The sequence below is a fragment of the Antennarius striatus genome, chromosome 11 (assembly GCF_040054535.1).
Source record: "Antennarius striatus isolate MH-2024 chromosome 11, ASM4005453v1, whole genome shotgun sequence".
Classification (NCBI taxonomy): domain Eukaryota; kingdom Metazoa; phylum Chordata; class Actinopteri; order Lophiiformes; family Antennariidae; genus Antennarius; species Antennarius striatus.
Window position 1 is genome coordinate 10,926,149 of NC_090786.1, and position 19,947 is coordinate 10,946,095.

General features: G+C 40.7%; 1 protein-coding gene across 1 annotated transcript in view; it reads right to left on the reverse strand.

Moving 5' to 3' along the window:
* The window catches only part of LOC137603423 (calcium-activated potassium channel subunit alpha-1a), a 131,999-nt gene that overhangs the window by 8,749 nt on the left and 103,303 nt on the right, over positions 1–19,947 (reverse strand). The window contains exons 21-28 of the mRNA XM_068326876.1: positions 15,059–15,412; positions 13,075–13,168; positions 9,179–9,305; positions 8,309–8,545; positions 7,578–7,770; positions 3,950–4,063; positions 2,511–2,594; positions 692–822 (exon numbers count right to left, since the gene is read on the reverse strand). Of these exons, the coding sequence (XP_068182977.1) occupies positions 692–822; positions 2,511–2,594; positions 3,950–4,063; positions 7,578–7,770; positions 8,309–8,545; positions 9,179–9,305; positions 13,075–13,168; positions 15,059–15,412 (1,334 nt within the window). The remainder of the gene's footprint in view (positions 1–691; positions 823–2,510; positions 2,595–3,949; positions 4,064–7,577; positions 7,771–8,308; positions 8,546–9,178; positions 9,306–13,074; positions 13,169–15,058; positions 15,413–19,947) is intronic.

A 19,947-nucleotide genomic window follows, 5' to 3' on the forward strand; every position in this document is an offset into this window, starting at 1 on the left:
CATCAGTCCGGCAATGATACTGAAAACATGAAAGAACATGTCTTTCTTTGCTGTGTCATCACCATGAAGCTAACCTTCAACACTGAGCTGCTCAAAACATCTAATAATGCTGAAGAAAGCTGAATTAATACTTAGGATGAGGAATGATGCCTACGTTTTCCCTTTTGATGTCAGTGAATATGGCCATGATTATTTTACTGTACCATTTAATTTAGTAACTTCTGCCTCCTCAAAATACTAAAATGTCCTAAACCCCTCTTTCTCATTGGGGCAGCATCTCAAAGCTTTACAGGATGTATTCTGTATCTAATACCATCTTCCAATGAAACCATTTAGAATAGTATTATCAAAAAAGTAGCCTAAGAAAACAAAAAACGCATCCTGCATTCAAAGATTCTCGGAATTTTAATTCTCCTCAGGTTCATCTACCTATATTACCTCATTTACCTATATTTCTGATCCATAAATTTCAACAAGTGCAGCAGCATGCAATTTTTACCCAGTGGCCACAGGCTCTATGATGTGTGTAACATTTCTTTTTATTGTCCTTTAGGAATTTAGAATACTTCTCTTTATCAAGAAATCACAATTATAATATAGGTGGTAGTAAATGCATGGTTTTGGAAACAGGTTTTGAGGTCTAGACAAGCACTCCAGAAACAACGAGTGCACAGCGTGTTGAAGAACTCACTGCACTCATCAAGGAGTCGAGCACACTGACAGCAAAGGCGGTGCCGCAGGCAAAGGGCTGAGTGAGGTACAGCTCAGTGTCGGGGTCGTCATCATCATCTTGGTCCAGGAACTGAACGTTTGAGTCGTTCACTGAGAGAAGAGAAAGAAAGAGTTAGAGACAGGTGCCATGAAAAACAAACACGCATGCACGCACACACACACACACACACACACACACACACACACACACACACACACACACACACACACACACACACACACACACACACACACACACACACACACACACACACACGACTTGCTCCACATAGCACACACATAGGATCATAGTGATGTAACAAAGCCAACTGGAGTAAACAGTATTGACTGAACTAGGAGTATAACTAACAATATTATGTTAAATAAAAACTTTATCTCTTCTCTAAACACCTGTTTTCATTGAACCTAAATATTGTTGACAGCATACGTTTCCAGTCCATGCACTGTAAATTTGATTGGAAGATGAATAACCATCTACGTAACATTCTGAGTACCAACTTTTCTCCATATTACATGCAGAGTGCATTTCATATGTTTCATACAAAAAAAAACACATATTGTCATTGTAAACATATATTGTGATGACCATTGTAGAAGCCTTCAAGTAAGAATTAATCATACATCAATTTTGCTTAGTAACACAGCAGCTTGTGCATCTTGATGTTTTATTAATTATTACTAAACAAAATGTCATAAGACCAAAGACAAGTTCAGTGACCAGTCAGCATAAAGAGTAAAACAAGAAAAAGTTACTGCATGTATTTATAAATGCATTCAGAAAACTGTATCAAAAGTAAGACTTCAACAATGGCAACTACATCACATGTAATAAAAATCATGCACGTAGAGATACATGCTTTTTTCAGAACCATTAATGAATGTGTCACATCATCGCCTTCTCCAGAAATACATCTTAACATTTACCTGTGCTATGAAAGTCATATTGAAGCCAGGTAACAACACATTTTTTTAAATTTAATTCATCAGAATAAAAGAGGTGGTAAAAAACATAATTAAAAACAATGGTAATAGACTTAATTGGAAGTAGATTTAAAAAAATGCCCGGTGCCCCCTGTAGTGTATGTCTTGTTCCTGACTCTGAGCTGCAGCAGATGATGAAGAGTATATGAAGGATTGTTACTGGAAAAATGAGCAGAACAGTTTTTGTTTGACTCCACCAATATCTAAGCTTCAGAGATCCAGTCTGGAGAAGAAAAAAGAAACTAGAAAATGAATTTCAAAACACACAGTTTAAAAGATCGTTTTGATCTTGAGATTTTTCTTTTTGATATGTGATTTCTTCCTAGGCTTCCTGTTTGCTGTGGAACACAAATGTCAGTCAAAGAGACACGGGGCTGATGCAAGTGGGTCCGGGCCATAGGAGTGATTTTGGGGAAGAAGAGGGGTGGGGGGGGTGAGGTGGGGCGAGTGGATATGTGTGTGTGAGTTTTGAAAGGAGTGAGGGGTAGGCGGGGGAGTTGCTATGAAAACAGCCACAAGGACAGACTGAGCAATGATCAAAAGCCTAGCGATGCTCTGCAAATGCAACTGGAGGGGGGGGGGGGGAAATACCCCAAAAAGAAGAGAAAAAATCATTAAGGGGGCCAAAAACAAGACAGTCAATTTCAACCAGAATAAAGAATAAAAATGTGTTCAAAGTGAAGTCATGGTAGCATGGAGGGCCTTGACTGCAGCCGGCCAAATCAAGACAAGCTGATGAGGAACGGCGCGACAGACCGAGGGAACGGATGGAAGCAGAGGACAAAGGCTCAGCTTACCCAGCTCTGTTATCATTTGTATGCTGGTTCCACTTTTTTTTTCCTGACTGAGTGAAACCAATGGCAGTAGTTTGCCAGGTTTAGCTAATGGCGATGAGAAAGTGCAGGGAAGGGGAGAAATGGTGTCGTTATTGAGACAGTTATAAAGAGGCAGTAATGGTATTTCAATGCCTCAGACTAGTCGTGTCAAGTCCAGAATTACTCTGAGACATTCATGGTTGTAGGACATCTAAAATAGGGAAACACATTGGATTGGAGAGTGCAACATATACAAAGCCTGAGCTGTCAGGCCAGTAAGCCCTGTCAATAACAATAAATAATTTCATGGTGAGACAGTGAGAGGATAACTTCCATTCATACATGCCACACAAACAAAATGAATCACAGATTAAACATATTTTCAATGTTCAAGCCAACTTTAATCTTCTCCTGGTAAACTGCACACATGAAAATATAATTACTGCGTGCTTTTGCTGCAAAACATGCAGCCGCTCTCTCCTCCTCCTTACGATTGAACTTCTTTGCCTCCTGAAGGACAATATCATCACATGTAGAGCAGCTGTAGCTTTGAAAACCATTAGATATACAGTAGGCAAGCAAACACTCAACACTGGGGCTTCCAGGATTTAAAAAAGAGGAAAGCAACTGGTGACTCGAACGCAGATAGCATCTAGTTGAGATGATTACGTATGCAGTCAGTCGTCTAATGGAAGAGCCTCTATGCAGGTAATGGCTGCCCCCTTTACAAGTAACATTAGGTGGCTCCTTTCTCTTTCTGGCCTTTTCTTAGCTGGCCTCATGCTCCATTGCTCCCTAATTGGGTCAGGGGAGACAGAGTGGCCAGTCTCTGCTGCTTTAGAAGGCCCCTTAGAGATCTGAAAGTTTCATGAGCCCCCATCACCCAGTGGGAATACAGCCACTGCCATTGTTATTAATAAATGGACCTATTTTGCAACCAAGGCAGTTTTTTCTTTACCTTTTCATTCTCTTTCTTTTTTTCCCCACCTCTATCACCCATTCCATCAGGCTGTGTTTCTCCTGTGCATTAGTGGACAAATTGCGGAAGATGCAGCTACGGTCCTAAAGATGCCATCTGACATCCTCAAGTTACAGTAGTCTGCATTCTCCTGAGTAAGATATTTTACAGTCCTCATAGTTAACATTATCACCACTAAACAAAAGCTACCCAAATCCAATAATTCATAAAAATATGAAATTGAATATGAGTGGGTCAAAGCTTTGGATATTATGGAAATGAAGAGAAATTCCACAGCAATCATTCTTAAGTCCATTTGGCCTTGAATGACTTGGAATTTATGATACAGCATGACTTAAATCTTAGATTATCGGTTCTAGCTATGCCTGCTAATGAATGATGAATTGACCTGATGTTACTGGGTATATTGTGCAACATTTGAGGCAGATGAAAATAGTTTTACCTAGTTCTGTGATGATGGGGATGTTTGATCCAGTAGTGACCGAAGCCTGACGCACAAAGCCATGCACTGGACTGCTGTCTGGAGATGACCTGTCCATTCCAGGAGGAGTGAAACCTGAGCATAAGCATTTAAAAAAGTTTAGGGGAGAAACCACTGCAGAATGAAATTTGAATTGTTTTTTCCATTTTTAGATAGGATTATTTTGCACCCAACATCATCGTTGAATCAAACACAAAATCCCAACCCAACAAAAACATCAAATCATGTCACTCCCAAAGGAGTCAAATGGTTTGTAAGAAGCTAAGAAAGTACCTTTAGCTCAAGTTTTCGGTATGTTTTATCTTCATTACGCATTGATTTGGCTTTGGCTATTGGTGATATCAAAGTGACATACAGGTAGTCCTCAAGATATGAACATCCAACTTACAAAAATTCATAGAAGCAAACAACCAACCATACCCGACTATATCCAACTACTGTAGTTCCCCTTTCTGCTGCAATCCAACATCATCATCATCAACAACAATAACAACAACAACAACCTCTCGGAGCTAATTGTGTTATAGGCTGAGGACTACCTGTACATAGGGTGAAACACCTGAAGCTAGTTTTTATTTGATATGGTTGTCTGTGAGTGTAAAGGTCACAGAATAAACAGCCCCAACTGATATTTGAGACACTGACCTACTAATGTCTGGAAAGCATGAAAAGAATCATATTCTTGTCTGGTGTTTTATTAATCTTGTGGAGAAATACTGTGCTTGACTTTTTTTTTTCGATGTAAAGACATAAATCCCAGCAAAAACGATGGACATCTCATGAGTGTGTTTTACAGGTGTATCACAATCATTCAGCTGTGACCTGGAATGTATCAATACCATTATACAAAGTGCATGTCAGCTCACTCAGCATAAAGCCGCTGATGTGTGCTTTCTGCTTCATAAATGTGTGGATTGACAGAAACATTCCTGAGTGAAGAAGGCACCTGCCTAAAAACTGTTATACAGATACTGTGCTTTTAGAGGTCAGCTGTAACATATTTAGCATTCGTGTCCCCTCCATCAATAGGCAAACATAAATTTTATATGTTGTTCATTTTGTTACAATAAAACTAGTGAAGTGGATACGGAAAACCTTTTATTGGAAATGGCGTGGCAGAGAACGATGAAATACAAGCGCAAGTGACAGGAGTGTGAATTCACATGACTTCACATTTTTGCATTTCCTCAAAGTGACAAGTAAACACCTTAAATCTGAAATGCTATATGCATAATGCATCAACTGTGTTTTGACATCCATCATTTAGTGCTGACTACAGCAAAATGCCAGCTTATAGTGCCACCACCAAGGAAACATAATGCAGGGAATATATTCAGGTCACAAAGTTTTAAAAGGATTGCAATCTCCATGTATGTGTGTATGAGGATGTGTCGTTCCTGTCAACAAACTCAATGAGCTGCTTACATTACAAAAGAGATCTCCCAGCCTCTTGCAACAGAACAGACACCGAATAGTTTAGTACACAAGCAAGAAGCACAGACTGAACTGAAGCAAGGATAATCACAACTCTTGTTATACCAATTATTGGACTTAAAAATAGCAGAGGTTTGACACTTTGAGTCAAAGAGGGAGTATAAGCTCAGACAGTACCAACATAATTTTGTCGAAGTCCATAAAGGATGATGTTTACTCCGTTATAGAATGATGGCAAGTTTTTGGGTATATCTTCTAAAACACTGCTCCTATTGTATGATAGGGAACATGAGGACAGAACGGAGTTGTAGAAAAACAGTTTCTGGTTTCTTTTTTTTTTTTTTTTTGCAAACTGTGTACAGTAGAGCAGAGCTACATGAGGCTTGCTGCTCAGCCATTTTCAAAACTTATTAGCTTACATACTACTCAGAAGTTGTGATGTGGGAGCTCCACAACAGAGAGCTGTAAGTCTTCTGGAGATGGAACCAGAGATCTTGATAAGTTAAATTTAGGTATTTTCCTGTTTCAACTAATTGTAGAAGTGAAGTCCAAAATGGAAAAAAAATACTTAAAACCTTTTGATTGGGTTTCTCAGCCAATGAACACCTGCTGTCTTCCATTTCAACAATTAGACAAAAACAGAAAAGGGGTTTGAGTTTGAAAGCTGACCCGATCGCACACAGTGTGTGTTCATACGGTGAGGCTGTAACCTTGTTTGTTCAGCTATAACACACAATAGGCAAGTAGATCTGGGTTACATACCCCCTTATCATGTAGCCCCCCGGGCACAGCTGTGCTCTGTGGTTGACTACATGCTACAGCAGCCTTGAGAAGCTCTCCCCCAGGAGTGAGCATGTTTATTTATTCATTTGCACCTCCTTGTTTTAAATTCCTCAGACTGTCTGAATGGGAGCATCGCTAGAAGGAAGGGATCCCCAAAGTATAAAGTACCTATGATACAATAGTAGACCTGGGTTATGAGCACGTGTGTTCTTGTGTATGCATGACTGTATGTCGCTGCAGAGTGTGTGTATGTGTGTATGTGTGTTTTAAAGTGAAGTATTTATCCCTGCAATGGGTAGTTGATGTAAGACCCAATTATTGATGACAATAGGCTCCATCCATCGACCCTGGGAGAGAATATAGACTACTGGTCGTCCATATTTAGGTGACTTTCTTTGAAAACTGCTCCCCAGAGCGAAATGTTGGAAGATTTACCCCTCCTTATTGTTCCTGGATGGCACTCCTATCGACAGCACATCACTCACAACAGGCTCCATAAATAACAGCATTGGTATTCTCCTACAACACGTGGAAATCTTCTGTACTTCAACTCAGATTTTTATTTACAACGATCACGGTGGCGGCACCACAGAGAATGGAGCTCAAGGTCGACGCTGCGCCATTCAAGATCTTCGTAAAATGAGGACTACCTGTGTGAAGATGTCGTCAGACTGATTGAGTTGGCACGGTGTGCACCACGTGTACAAACACATGTACATACAGTAGAACATGAAGGTGTGTTTGTCTATGTGTGTGTACGTGTGTGTGTGTGTGTGTGTGCACGTGTCACTGTTTTGTTGTGACTAACGAGGAGCAGCTGAACTGGCCTGCCTGGTGATTTGTACTCGCTGCTTAATGATGATGAGGCCTGATGGGATGCCAGGTTCGTGCGTTTGCAAACATCGACAATCTGTTCCAGACGCCGTGCCAGACACCAGATCAGGAAGAACAACATCAAATGACACAGCCATGTTGATTACATCATTAAAAAATATTACCAAGGAGGTTTGAGCAGCATGTAATTACCAGGAACAAGATTGAAATGATCATAAAATTACGTGGAGTAAACACTCTTCAAAGGCTTGATTGGGCAATCAGCACAATATTTTTGGGTGTGCACTTCCTCTGGAGTTACATAAAAGTCAGTTTACACCGCAGATGCCACGCTCAGCACCCTTACAGTATTTCACTTAAGAGGACTTAGCACGCTCCCTTCATGACAAACTGCATCCATCATGTGTGGCCTTCTCACCCTCCCAAAAATCCTTTCCTGCCTTTTTATTTTATTTTTTTTAATCTTTGACTGCCGTCTTTTCTCCCTGACACAACCTGTCCCCTTTGGGCACATGGAGTCTAATAGGACGCTCCTTACCTTGGGAATTAGCCTGTAAGACCCCGATGCTGTCATCAAACTGCATAGATTTGATGTTGAGTGATGCCAAGATGCATTCCTTATCCTGCAGTGAGGCATCTTCAATATTGTTCTGATTGGCTGACAGTATAACGCACATGTCACAGAGGTTGATGTTGACAGCCCTTAAATCTGCCCGACTTAATGGTGTACCCTTCAGGGTGAGGAGAACAGAGAGAGAGAGAAGGAGAGAGAGAGCGAGAGAGAGAGAACACACATACATATGGGAGAGAAAAAACAAATTTAGGAGTGTGCGCTGCTTTGCAAAATTAGTTAACAAGTCTTCTTGTTTTGAGGCGATGACATTCTACTGATCTCACTGGGCATCGCAGAGTCAGAGACACGGACTAATCTAAAGGCTAGCCTGTGCTGAAGGCTGTGCTCGAGATTTGCCTCTGATCATCAGTCAAGCCAGGCCTAACAAGTTCTAAGGCAGCGAGCCTCGCCGTCTGTGATGGGCACTGCAGCTGCAACACACATAAACTCCACTTTGCATATGTAGGATGTGTCACTGCTCTGGATGAGGGAGGCTGGGGCGGGGGGGTTGAGTGATCATTCAATTGAGTAATGTGTGACCAAATCAAAGTGACAAACACTCCCAGGATTCCAGCGTGTCTGTTGACTCAAAATGTCAGTGTTTCGTTAAGTTGATCACAGTTTCTGGTTTGAATGTGGTTCCCATGGCGATGAACTGGTACACTCACAGGTAATATGGACACCTTGGGGAAGTTGTGTAATGTTTCCCACTCTCTCCGCAGGTAATCCAGCGAGCCCACAAAAACAATAGGTTTGAGCTCGTGGTAATGGAAGTTGCTGGCTCTTAAAGGCATCACCAAGTTTCTCAGCCCCACTAAAGCAGACGTGACATCCCCAAATATACAGACCACCACATGGCCGCTCAGCACGGTCATAGAGGCTTCGCTCCGAGTCTGCAGGGAATAACAGGGATGCAGGGGAGCAGAGAGGAAGGATTGAGGATGATCACAAAAAAGAGAAAAGAGGAAAAGCGTCAGACATTTTTAAACTACAATCATTATCAGTTTACTGAATAATCAGTGACAAAATATGAAGTGTTTATTTCCAGCTTGATTCAAAAAGAGAAGAAAAATGCAGATAGCAAGAGTTTAGGCATGAATATGAGCTTGTCATAAATCAGAGAAATGAAAATAATAAAAAGTTCCTTGTCTGTGTGAAGTTCATGTTGAGTGGGATCCTCACATGTCAACTTTAACCTTCATCATCTGTTTTACTAGATAACCCTGACATACCAAATAATTTTAACTGTAATCCTTACAAGCTGTCTTGTTAATTAAAACCCCTGAGCAAAGCCATGTGTGGAGAACTGAATTGTCTTTTACAGATTCTACATGGTGAATTTATAAAAAGAAAAAGAAAAAAGGCAAGCAAATAAACAAATAAACACACAGCAAGGCAGCTAAGGCCATCCAGATACATACAGAATTTGGTTTTTACTACAATACAGAGGAGCGGATGTGCCTCCTGAGCAGACTCTTGTGTTAACGTTTTGTTTTGTATTAGTTGCATGTTTGCACTCCACTCACCAGGATAACTTTTTCTATTTCCTTTGATGGGCACCAGTGGAACATCCCTGTGGAGTCGTACCTCTTCACATTCATGTCCATGTTCTCGATTTGCTCATTGCCAGGAATTAGAAGGGGGTCATGTCGACTGAGGAAAAACAATAATGCACTCATTACACCATTTTTTATGTAACCGTGCTGCTGTGGATGAACTACTTTGGCTATACACACATTAAATTAACAGTCCATCTATTTAAGGATAAACTTTCTATTGCACTGCATAGTGTTGATACTATAAGCACATAACACCAGTTATCAGGAAGTTCAAAACCCTGGTGCTCGCTGTGGTGCAGAGAACAGCAAGACTTGAGCGCTACCAACTGAATGGCATGACAACACACGACCAATTACCAGCTTTTACCCTCCCTCTAACTTCTTGACGCCGTGCGGCACACATAGTAAAAGCTCTGACAGACACACACTTTAAATATTTCAGGAATTTGCCCAATCACATTTTGCTTTCCCAGATGATGACCATTAATGTTTTAAAAGCATGTCATATCCAAACGAGCTAATCCACTGCAGCGAGCTGTGAGTTTTATGCGGTGTAACAGTGACCATGAAAGAGCTCCTGACAGTCCTTTTATACCACTTCTCTTATTCTTACACTTATCCAACAAGATGCGTTCTTACAGTTTTTCTATTAGGAACCCGGAAAGATATTTCTAAAACTCCAGGTTTGGAAAGAAATTTAAAAAAAAATAAAAATGCAAAACTACAATTGTGCTTTTGCTCAAAAAACATCGCTTCTTCATCAACAAAGGAAATGTAATTTATTTCAAACTCAGCCAAATAATAAAATCCTTTGTTAAAAATGTGCTTTTCTCATTAAAAAAAAAAAACAGGGAATCGCAGAGAGATAGACATTAGAGTAATATGGAAAAAAACATTTCAAGAATTTGACATACATCTCTCTCAGTATCACTCTCTCCATCCTCTGTCAACACTGTCATTCACTGACAAGGCTTTGATGCTGCCTGTTCCTTCAGCCTGCATTTGGGTTGCCTACCATTGCAGGAAAAGTAAAAGTTTTTTAAAAAGCTGTCAATTAGCCACCCTCTCTCTCCACCTCTCTTCCCTCTGTCAGTTAGTGCAGGTGATAATAACACTGACAGCATTTAGTGTTTTTACACTCAGCCTGAATCTTTCATCCGGAGGTGCGTGTTGCGCCAATCAACTCCACAGAGCCCCCGTCACTTCAATCTGCTCAGCTCCACTCGCCTCCACACAGGGGCTGACTGGCGCATGCAGGCGGGCTGCCGCTCCAGCTCTCTCTGCCAAGACAGCTATCTTTCACAGAGCTGTCAGCCGTGTGACTGGCAGCCTGTCAGAGGTTCCGCACACCTCCTTCTCCCTCCACAAGACTCGGGGAGAGCAGACATGACGTCTGAGCCGCGGTGCCACGCCCAAGGGATATCAGCTGCAGATGATACTGTGACATCTCCTGTGATTGGATGCATGTTGTCAGTCCTGACCCGTCAAAAAAGGTTTGTGGGAATGGTGTAAATGCCACGGTGTAATGCCAACAATGCTGCCATGGTAGGGATAGGTCAGCTAGGATGCACTGCTGTGATTAAATGTCACATTTTATGTGCACAACATTACACAGATTTTAATGTCCAAGCAAATTCCTGAAATATTGGTTTACATTATGTAATCTGCATTCATTAAATGAAAAGTAAACCCTTAATTAGATCTTCTCTGACCTGTACATCATTTCGATCTATAAATGAGGAATTTACAGTGCAAATATTTTCCCAAAGATAATGTAATTTACCAGATTCTTTTCAACAGGATATTTCATCCCATCTCATCCTCCCTGTTCCAAACAGACTTGAGCTATTCCAGCGGATCACTCCGCGATCACAAACTGGGGATCGGCGTGCTCCTCCAGTCCCTCTCTGCCGGAATACGCAGGCAGCCTCTTGCTTTGAAAATTTTCCCGATCATGCAAACTGACAAAGGCATGCTTTTCAAAAGCCCACAGCCAATCTGTTGATCATTATTTATTTACAAAGGCCTTCAGGCTGCAAGTCCTGTAAAAACCCTACTTGATACATAAGCTCGCTCTCTTGCTTTCTCGCTACTGTGTTTTTTCCCTCCCTGCTTGTACAATAAAGTATCCCTAAGGCGATCTCAAACAATCACTTTTCATTGTGCATAAAATACAGCTTGTAAAGCACAGCTGTTTAATATATATGGTGTTATATGTAGACAGGGGCAGCTCTGAAAGTGGGGCTGTGGACAGTGATGAGTAATTTGATGTTTTGCTGAGGGCTAAGACTTTAAAAAAAGAAAAGAAAGAAAGAATCTGCACCTATAACAGAGGACCTGTCATCCCAGTACCCAAGAGCCAGCAGAATACAGAAGCACCCCTAAAGCAGAGAAAACTTTGACATCACTTTGAAGCGTTTTCAAAACTGAGTAAATAACTTGCAAGAATTATTATCACTACGAGATGAAAGCAAAGAAGCATATATTACATGGCAAACAGGGACCATCTCCTAAGCAAAAAAAAAAAAAAAAAGGACAAGAAGAAAAGGTTTTGTGCTTTAAGTTAGGCAAACTAAACAGCCTTTTACACAAGCAGTTAGCTGGATATGTGCCAATGTCTAGTTGCTGGGTTTTTTTCTGTAGCAGTTTTCTCCCTCTGAGCGAGGGCATCTAAAATGATGCTCTGTTGCAAACTAGACTGAAGGGTATGACTCTCTGTTGTGCTAATGGTTTGGCATGTGAGAAGGCTTATTAAGTTCTTGTTTTCTGGAGAACTGAGGGGGAGGCCGACAAGTTTTCTGGACAAAAATCACACAGGCATGCCAGGGCAGTAGGAGGAAAGTAGCCTTAGGGAAACTAGCTGGACCAACAACACAAACGGATCTAACCACAATCGGAGGACAGTGCAATAACAACTAAACACAATGTCTACTAAGTGAATATTCAGATCAGGAAAGTTATGTGATACAGATTGAAATCACTCGTACTTCTGCAGCGCAGCTTCATCACACAACTAAATGACTCACAAAATGTGTAAGATAAAATCCACACTGCACTTATTTTTTTAACTGTAAAGTCTTAAAGATGATGGCTGTAACACTCACTCTCAATACGAGTAAGGCAGCTTCCCACCATTACTTTACATTGTCGTCCCAGAACAACCAGCTCGGCCTCCTTGTTACTCCCTCTATTCCGTGTCACTAATCCCGCCTCACAGCCACAGGAGCATAAAACCCTACCTCCTTTAATCTTTCAAAATCAATTAACGACAGTTTAATATCACAGGACAGGATAAAAGGAAGGTAATATTTGAATTCATATTTGATTGTGATGATACGTCTCACATATGGCCTTAAGTACTAGAAACGCTGCTCGCAGGGGTTCCCACAATAACAGAAGTGGCCTCAGGGCAAAGTAACCATGCAGGTCCCTCTGATTGGTTGCTGGTGTCATTAGTGCCAGCATTGTTTAAGGAGCACATGTGGACCGGCCCGGAGGAGGTGACAGCTGGGACTTTAAAGCCAGAGGAGTTTCAAACAGCTCTTCACAGCAGCTTTTCATGACAGATATATTATTTCAGCTCTGTCATTAACAGCTGACAGCATGGCATCCTAAAAAGCCAGATCCTAACAGGGCATTTCTCCTCACTCCTTCTCTCACAGAGCTTCGCACGTACATTTTCTGCCACCCATAATTTGCCCCCTCCCATCCATCCAATCTCCCACCATCTCACCATCAGCAGCAGAGACCTGTGAAGTATCTTTCACGCACATCCATCTCTCCCTTCTCGCCTTCCCTGCACCTGACTTCTCCTTACTCCATATTTGAAGGATGGTAGGGGGAATAAAATCAGTGTCTCTTACCTCATCATTTTGGGTGAGCAGTTGGGTGAGTTTCGCATCCCTCCATTGCGTTGTTTTTTTTTGGGCGAAAGAGTTGATGGATGCTCATCTTCAACTGTAAACACATTCACAGGATGTCAGAATAGAGACAGATTGGTTGGAAATGTGTGCTGGACCTGACACGAAAAAAAATAAATTTAAACAGCAATTATCACAATCATTGAAAATAAAAAAAATAAAATAAACAGAACAAATTCAGTGTCAAATTATGAAAATAAAGAAAAAGCATTAGTAACAAATGGTAAATAAGAGAAAGCCAGGAGAAAACCATGAAATAAAATTGCACCCTGTGAAATCTACAGAAGGCTTACATACCCAAACCCTGTATTGTAGCTATTTAAGGTGCACTTTTATATGGCTGTGGGGGAGGCCGCAATAGGGGTAAAGGCACTGGCAACAAGTCATAATTATTTTATTTAATTGACTGATCAGTAATAGCTCTGTAAACGAAGTTATGCATTTATAATTTCTTATGTTTTGTCATAGGAAGGCAAAGTACGCTACATCAACTGTTCAACACTCCCTCTAAACTGTGCAGGTGTTCGAACCTCTAGCAGTCTGCATCCAGGTGACTTACACCATTAATTGCCATGTGATGGTTCTGTCATTGTCAGTGGGGCATGGGCAAAAGCAATGATCATGAGATAAATACAGGTTATGGAGATGGATCTTGAGTGGGTAGCTCATATTTGGATGAAAACTAAGTGAATCCCACCCCATCGTTTCATTTCCCTTGCACACAGTTGCTCCTCTAGTCGTCTACCTCCATCCCAGGAATAAACTCAGCCCTGAACAGGCATCACTAAGGAAATATGTAGTAACAGTTTAAATGATTTATTTGACTGTGTATAAGGCAAGCAACTCGAAAAAGCACATCACCCTGTAATAGAAAGAGGTGAAGATGAGCCTTTAATTTTTTTAAATAAAAAACCCAAATATTACACTGAGCTAAGATAATTTTTTAACTTCTGCTTCCTGGCAACTTTGAGTTTCTGTGGTGAGAAACGAAGAGAAATATATCTTAAAATTTTACTTCAGTCCCACTCAGACAGAAAGGACAACAAAGAGCATCTAGGGTGTTGAAGTGAGGCCAGGCCCAGTAGTCTGAAGATTTCAGTCAAGTCATCTGTAGTCTGTGCTAACTGTCGCTGAGTTTTGAGAGCTTTCAGACATGCACCCAGATACTCTTATCCAATCTGTACTGTCCAAGTGCAAATGCCAAGTGCACCGTATCTTCAAATCTGTGTTAGTCCTTTGGTTAGAAATCAATAACACAGCATGATATTAGTGCAAATCAATGTGCAAGCCACAAGCCCTGACAATTCCTAGCATGCGGAAATTCATTTGTGTTTGAAAACCCATACTAGGCTGTCACATAATATAATATAATATATCTAATAAAATGTCATTCTCTGACATTTCCTTTATGCAATTGGGCATTTGGATAATATCACAAGCACTAATATCACAAGCACTTCCCACTTAACATCTTCTCTCTAATGCATTTTGAAAATGTGCATTAAAAAATGTGCATTCTTTGCTATAATGTTGGATGGACTCCTCTACTTAATAAAGTAAAAAATAAATTCCTTCTCACACTAACAAAAACATGTAATAATTTCCAGCCACTGGGGAATGAATATTTTCATTCATTTTCAGCTCCTAGAGGCCAATTTCCTCAGGGTGTGCAATCATTTCAGGAAAAAAAAAAGCAATTCTTCTTTGTCTGTTCTAGTTTCAAATGCATAAGCGCTCCTCAGTTTGGAAGTTCCAGATGTAGACAGTAGCAGCCACTGCACTAGCAAGCCAATCCGTGCAAAGCAGCAGGAGCTGCAACAGTCGCAGCTCCAGCTGAGTGAAGCATCATGCAGCAAACAAAGACAAAATGAAGGGACAGGACAGGCAGAGTTACTGGCTGATACATCCCGCTAAGGGGGCAACCTACAGTGCCTACTGTGACCGAGCAGCATGGCATTACTGGGGTGGTAGCGGTATTTCACTGGCAGACTGCGGGCCCGGTTCAGCCGACTCTCAGCCAGGGATCTGGCCACCACGTCTCCTGGACCTGAGATACTGAGGCGCAGTTTAGAGGGGTCAGCCCCAGGCCATGGCCCCGTGGGGAGCAGGCTTCCTTTACGATTATTAACAAGGGGGATGTTGATTGAACCCGGGATGACCAGGGGGTCCTGGTTAGGGTGCAGGGTGTTGGGAAGGAACGCATTTGAGATGATGGAGGTGGAGGTGCAGCCGGTGGTTTTAATCGATTGGTTTTGAAAAGACGGTCTAACTTCATCCATTACTGTCAAACAATGGAGAATAAAAAGTGAGAGAAAGGTTGGCATTGATGCTAATTTATTAGTAGTTTATTAGTAACTACACAATAGTGTTAAACTATCAAAAAAATAAGGTATTTTTGTTACCTTTGTATTAGATTAGTTTTAAAAGAGATTTCAGGAGAAAACAATTTCAAATAGAGGTGTTATTTCAATTGAGGATGTTAACAAGTCTGCCTATATCAAGACATCAAGACATATATACATATATATTTACATTTATATATAAACTATACATAAATACATAAACTAGAGATCAAACACATATTTCTATCTGTGTATATTTATTTCTAAAACGAAAAGTAATTTGTTTTAGAAATAAAACGAAATTATATTTTTAAGTACAAATTCCTCTCTTCATTATTCACATCGACACTTACTTTGCATTTATAAAGAATATGAATTCATTAGAAATCTCTCAGCTCTCTTTCTCATATGCTGGAACAAATAAGATACAGTTGAAGCCAGTCCCCTCTGACATTGTGTCAGTTTAAGCATTACGTGTAGCACTGCTGTTTTCTTAAACAAATATAAAGCCGTAACTGATAATTTATCAAATCTAATAATATATAATATTAATAATTCCAAACTGTTAAATATTCAAAGGATTGTTTTGGGATTATATACATAAATGTCGTTGATTTTCACACAAGATCTGCACATATTCTGTTCTCTTTATGCTGATTTTCACTGCGACTTTGACAATATGTCCAATCTAATAGGAGAATAAACCCTCTGTGCATGAAGAAACACACGCACGTCACATTTTCACTTTTCACCTACCAAACACGCACACACACACGCACGCACGCACGCACGCACGCACACACACACACACACACACACACACACACACACACAATCCAGTGGAGCACTAAGGCTGCAGAATCAACCTGTGTATTTGTATGCATTTAAAGCTATGTTAAGTTGAGAAGAGGAGTCCTTCTCCTCTCTTTGGTAGAAGGGTGGTTGGCTGGTTGGAGGACAGAGCATGCTCGAGTGTCCCCGGGCAATAAACAGACGTTTATGCCGGCCGTCAGCTGCCTCTTTGATTCACGGGGCGCCAGCGATAGCTCCTGGATTCATCTGGCCCTTGTCAAACACATGCAGCTTTAGATAGTGCTCACCCGCCCTGGCAGGTCCACTGTGCATCCTGAACAACCCAGACGGCAACTGTCCCTTTCTGAAATGCTAATTACATGATGGTACTGTCCTGCATGCAAGCCTTATCGGATCACCATGACCCATCCATTGTAAACTGGATGATGAGGCAGAGGAATAAACTCAAAATGTTTACTTTAGTATGAGGGCTAAGCTGGCTTTGTCTTTACAGTGTTTGCTGCATGAGCAAGCTTTGTTCTTCATTTGCATTGCAACTGCATGAGAAAGCGTTTTAATGTCATGCATCTTTGTTTTTTGCTACTGTTGAATATAAAAATAAAACTGATGTTCTGATTGCTGTAATTCTTTGTAATGCAAAGAAGCAGCATCTATTTTCAAAGAGGAAATTAAAAAAATGCCCTCAATATCAATATTCTTAACACAACTAAATAAATCAAATAAAAAAATGTATGTAAAATGTATGCATTTCAAAACTAATGCTTACCCAAAAACAGTAAATTGTAACACATTTAACAATTATTTAACAAAGATTTACCTAAATTGCAATCGGCTTTGAATCGAACGCCAGCCTCTTTTTGACTTCCACTGTTCCCTGGTGTTGTAGCGCCATCTGCTGCTACATGCAGCACAATACAAAAAGAGTATTTCATGGAACTACATAGTGTTAAGAAACACAAAATACTTATTTAGCAGTTGCTTTTACACATCAGGAACTAATTACTGTGTTTTCCCGTCAACACATATTAAAGGATTTGATGAGGAAGCAGAATAAACAGTCTGTCTGAGGTAAACATGATATTTAACACTAGTTATACTGCAGGGTTTTTTTTTGTCTGTACAGAGCACAAGACAACATCAGGGTATTTTAAAGGAATACGGGACAAAAACGGAAACACAAAGGCAAAACATCAGTACGAGTTAGTGAGGTAGCTAGACTCTAAACACTGAGCTGCAGCAGAATGGAGAAGGACAGAGAAACACACTTACGTGATCTGACATATCCATTATACTTAAATTTGGCTGAGGAGAATGCAAAGACAAGTCGCAGGTCACACGGAGGGAGAAAGGACGCAATGAAACACGCACATCACAGGAGATAGAAACATCAACAAGAGCAGTGGATGGAAATTTAACCAGATGCAATTATGATGAAGAAGTATCAGTGGAGGCCATGAGGGCATAACACCACAAATGGTATAAACATTTATAAATTATTTAAATAATGGGAAAATCCAGTATTGGTGATGATTAAAGTACGAGTGCATGGCACATAAAAAGATGGATGGGTGATTGGAATAAACGTTCTCAGAGTGAGCTGCGCTTTCAGTAAAGTGTAAACCATAAGGAGGAGAACTGTACTTTGAAGTTTGTACTCCAAAGATTTCTTTTAGAACAAAAAATCAAAAGTGATAAATTTGAGGCTACACAGATTCAGTGGTTGAGTCATCTGCATTTTAACAGATCATTGAATATTTTCCCCTTTTACCCTTTGATTTGTTGTGATGAACACAGTGATGTCAGCAGAAACAAACCAAAAAAACCAATATGAGAAAAACAACAAAACCATCTACTTGAGTGATTGTAGGCACCTAAAACAGCCACACTAAAAGACAGTAACTACTGAGAGAATTTTCCCCTCCATATGACATTCAGATCTCTAACACAAACAGAAATTTCAATATACGCAAGAGTTCAAGGCTACACTGTCAAATTTCTTGGGTTGCTCTTTCAAGCAGATGACCAAAGTCTCTACTTATGTCAGTTAAATGAATTATCTGGGAAGTACAATATATGACCTTGACAGTGGAAGAACAACAGACTGGTACCAATGACACAGTGGGCACTTGTACTGAGCTCTGTGCTGCTGAAACCCCCGACTCTTTCCTAGAGTCTCTTCCAGCAGTAAAGGTCACAGTGAGGGCCCAGGGCCGGCCTGTGACACAGATCCTCAAACAGCGACCCACAGTGAGTCTGGCATCTGTCTCTAGCAATCTGCCCACACCACGGAGGCAGCAGACTAACTGGCCAGCATCTGGGGCATAGCGAGGCGGCACAGGACGGAGGGTGGGGGGTTGGCAAGTCTGGCTGGTGGACAGGGGCTGTCAGGGCAAGTTTGGTGACGGACCAGCGGGGTTGGAAAAATAAAAATGCAAACATAATTTCCGTGTCAGAATAGATAAGGTACCCAGCAATGACATACAGATGCATACACATGTACAGACACTGAGATACAAGTGCACGGTGTCACCCATAGATGTGCGCATGCATGCACACAAAGAAGGCTGTGTTCATATTGCAGATTTACAGTGGCATCAGCCTTACTATTATATAAAAGCTGTTACGTCTCCTGCTGTTCTCATGGGGAAGAAGTTGGCTGATTGTGACGAAGGTCAGGTCAAAAACAGAGATCATATGATCACTAATATACAAGCAAGAATAAACCCATTAAATTTGTATCTTAAAAGTTAAATGTCTACAATAAGAATTTCAACAACTTTATTTTAAATCTAGGCTATTTACATAACTAATTTGCGCTTTCAATCATATTTCTAACACCTCACAAGTAGTGAAAACTACTCAACTTTACTTTGTCGCCACGTAAGAAGTTTCTGTGTTTGTGTTTGTGTGGTCTGAATGTGACATGTGTCAAAACACTGGTTGTCTTGAACGAGTGCTATCCAAAAAATCAATTATCCAAGTAGTCAGCCAAGAAAAATCAGGCTCAGATGCACAAAAGTATGAAGTCATCATGGGTAAAGAGGTCTTATCCTCTCAGTCTGGTGGAAAAAATGGGCAATGGGAAGAGGAAATCCAACAATCCCTGAACAAGCCCAATGCACTCCTTCACTAAACCTCCTCTGTTCAGACAAAGTCAGAACTAAAAAGGGAAAGGAATCTAAGACAGAGGAGGCTTTCCTGAAATTCTACAGGGGGTTGAGAGAGAAGTGAGATCAGTAACCATGTAATGGCCAGTAATTGGTACCGAGGGATTTCAACGCAGGCCGAAACTACAAGAGCCAAAGCCAAACTCATCATGGCAGATTTGAGACTAATCTAGGCTGAGTCTGCAGACGGTGGGAGAATGTTGAGAAGGAAATCAGATCTGTATGTCTTAACCCAATGCTTTGATATCTAGTCCTACTGTTGCCATGTCTAATTGACAGACAATTTAGTATTTCCCTTCCACTCAAAAGGAAAATTGAAAGGAAGGGAATCTTCCAGGAGCTTTTGTTCTCCAGTATTTTCTTTATTAATCTAACATCAGTATTTGGTAATTGTCATTTTGTTTTTCATTCTCTTCTGCTTTTCTCTCCTTTTTCCTTTTTCCTATGTATTTAGTTGCCTTTCTTTGGTCCAATGTATGTTGTAAATTATTTAA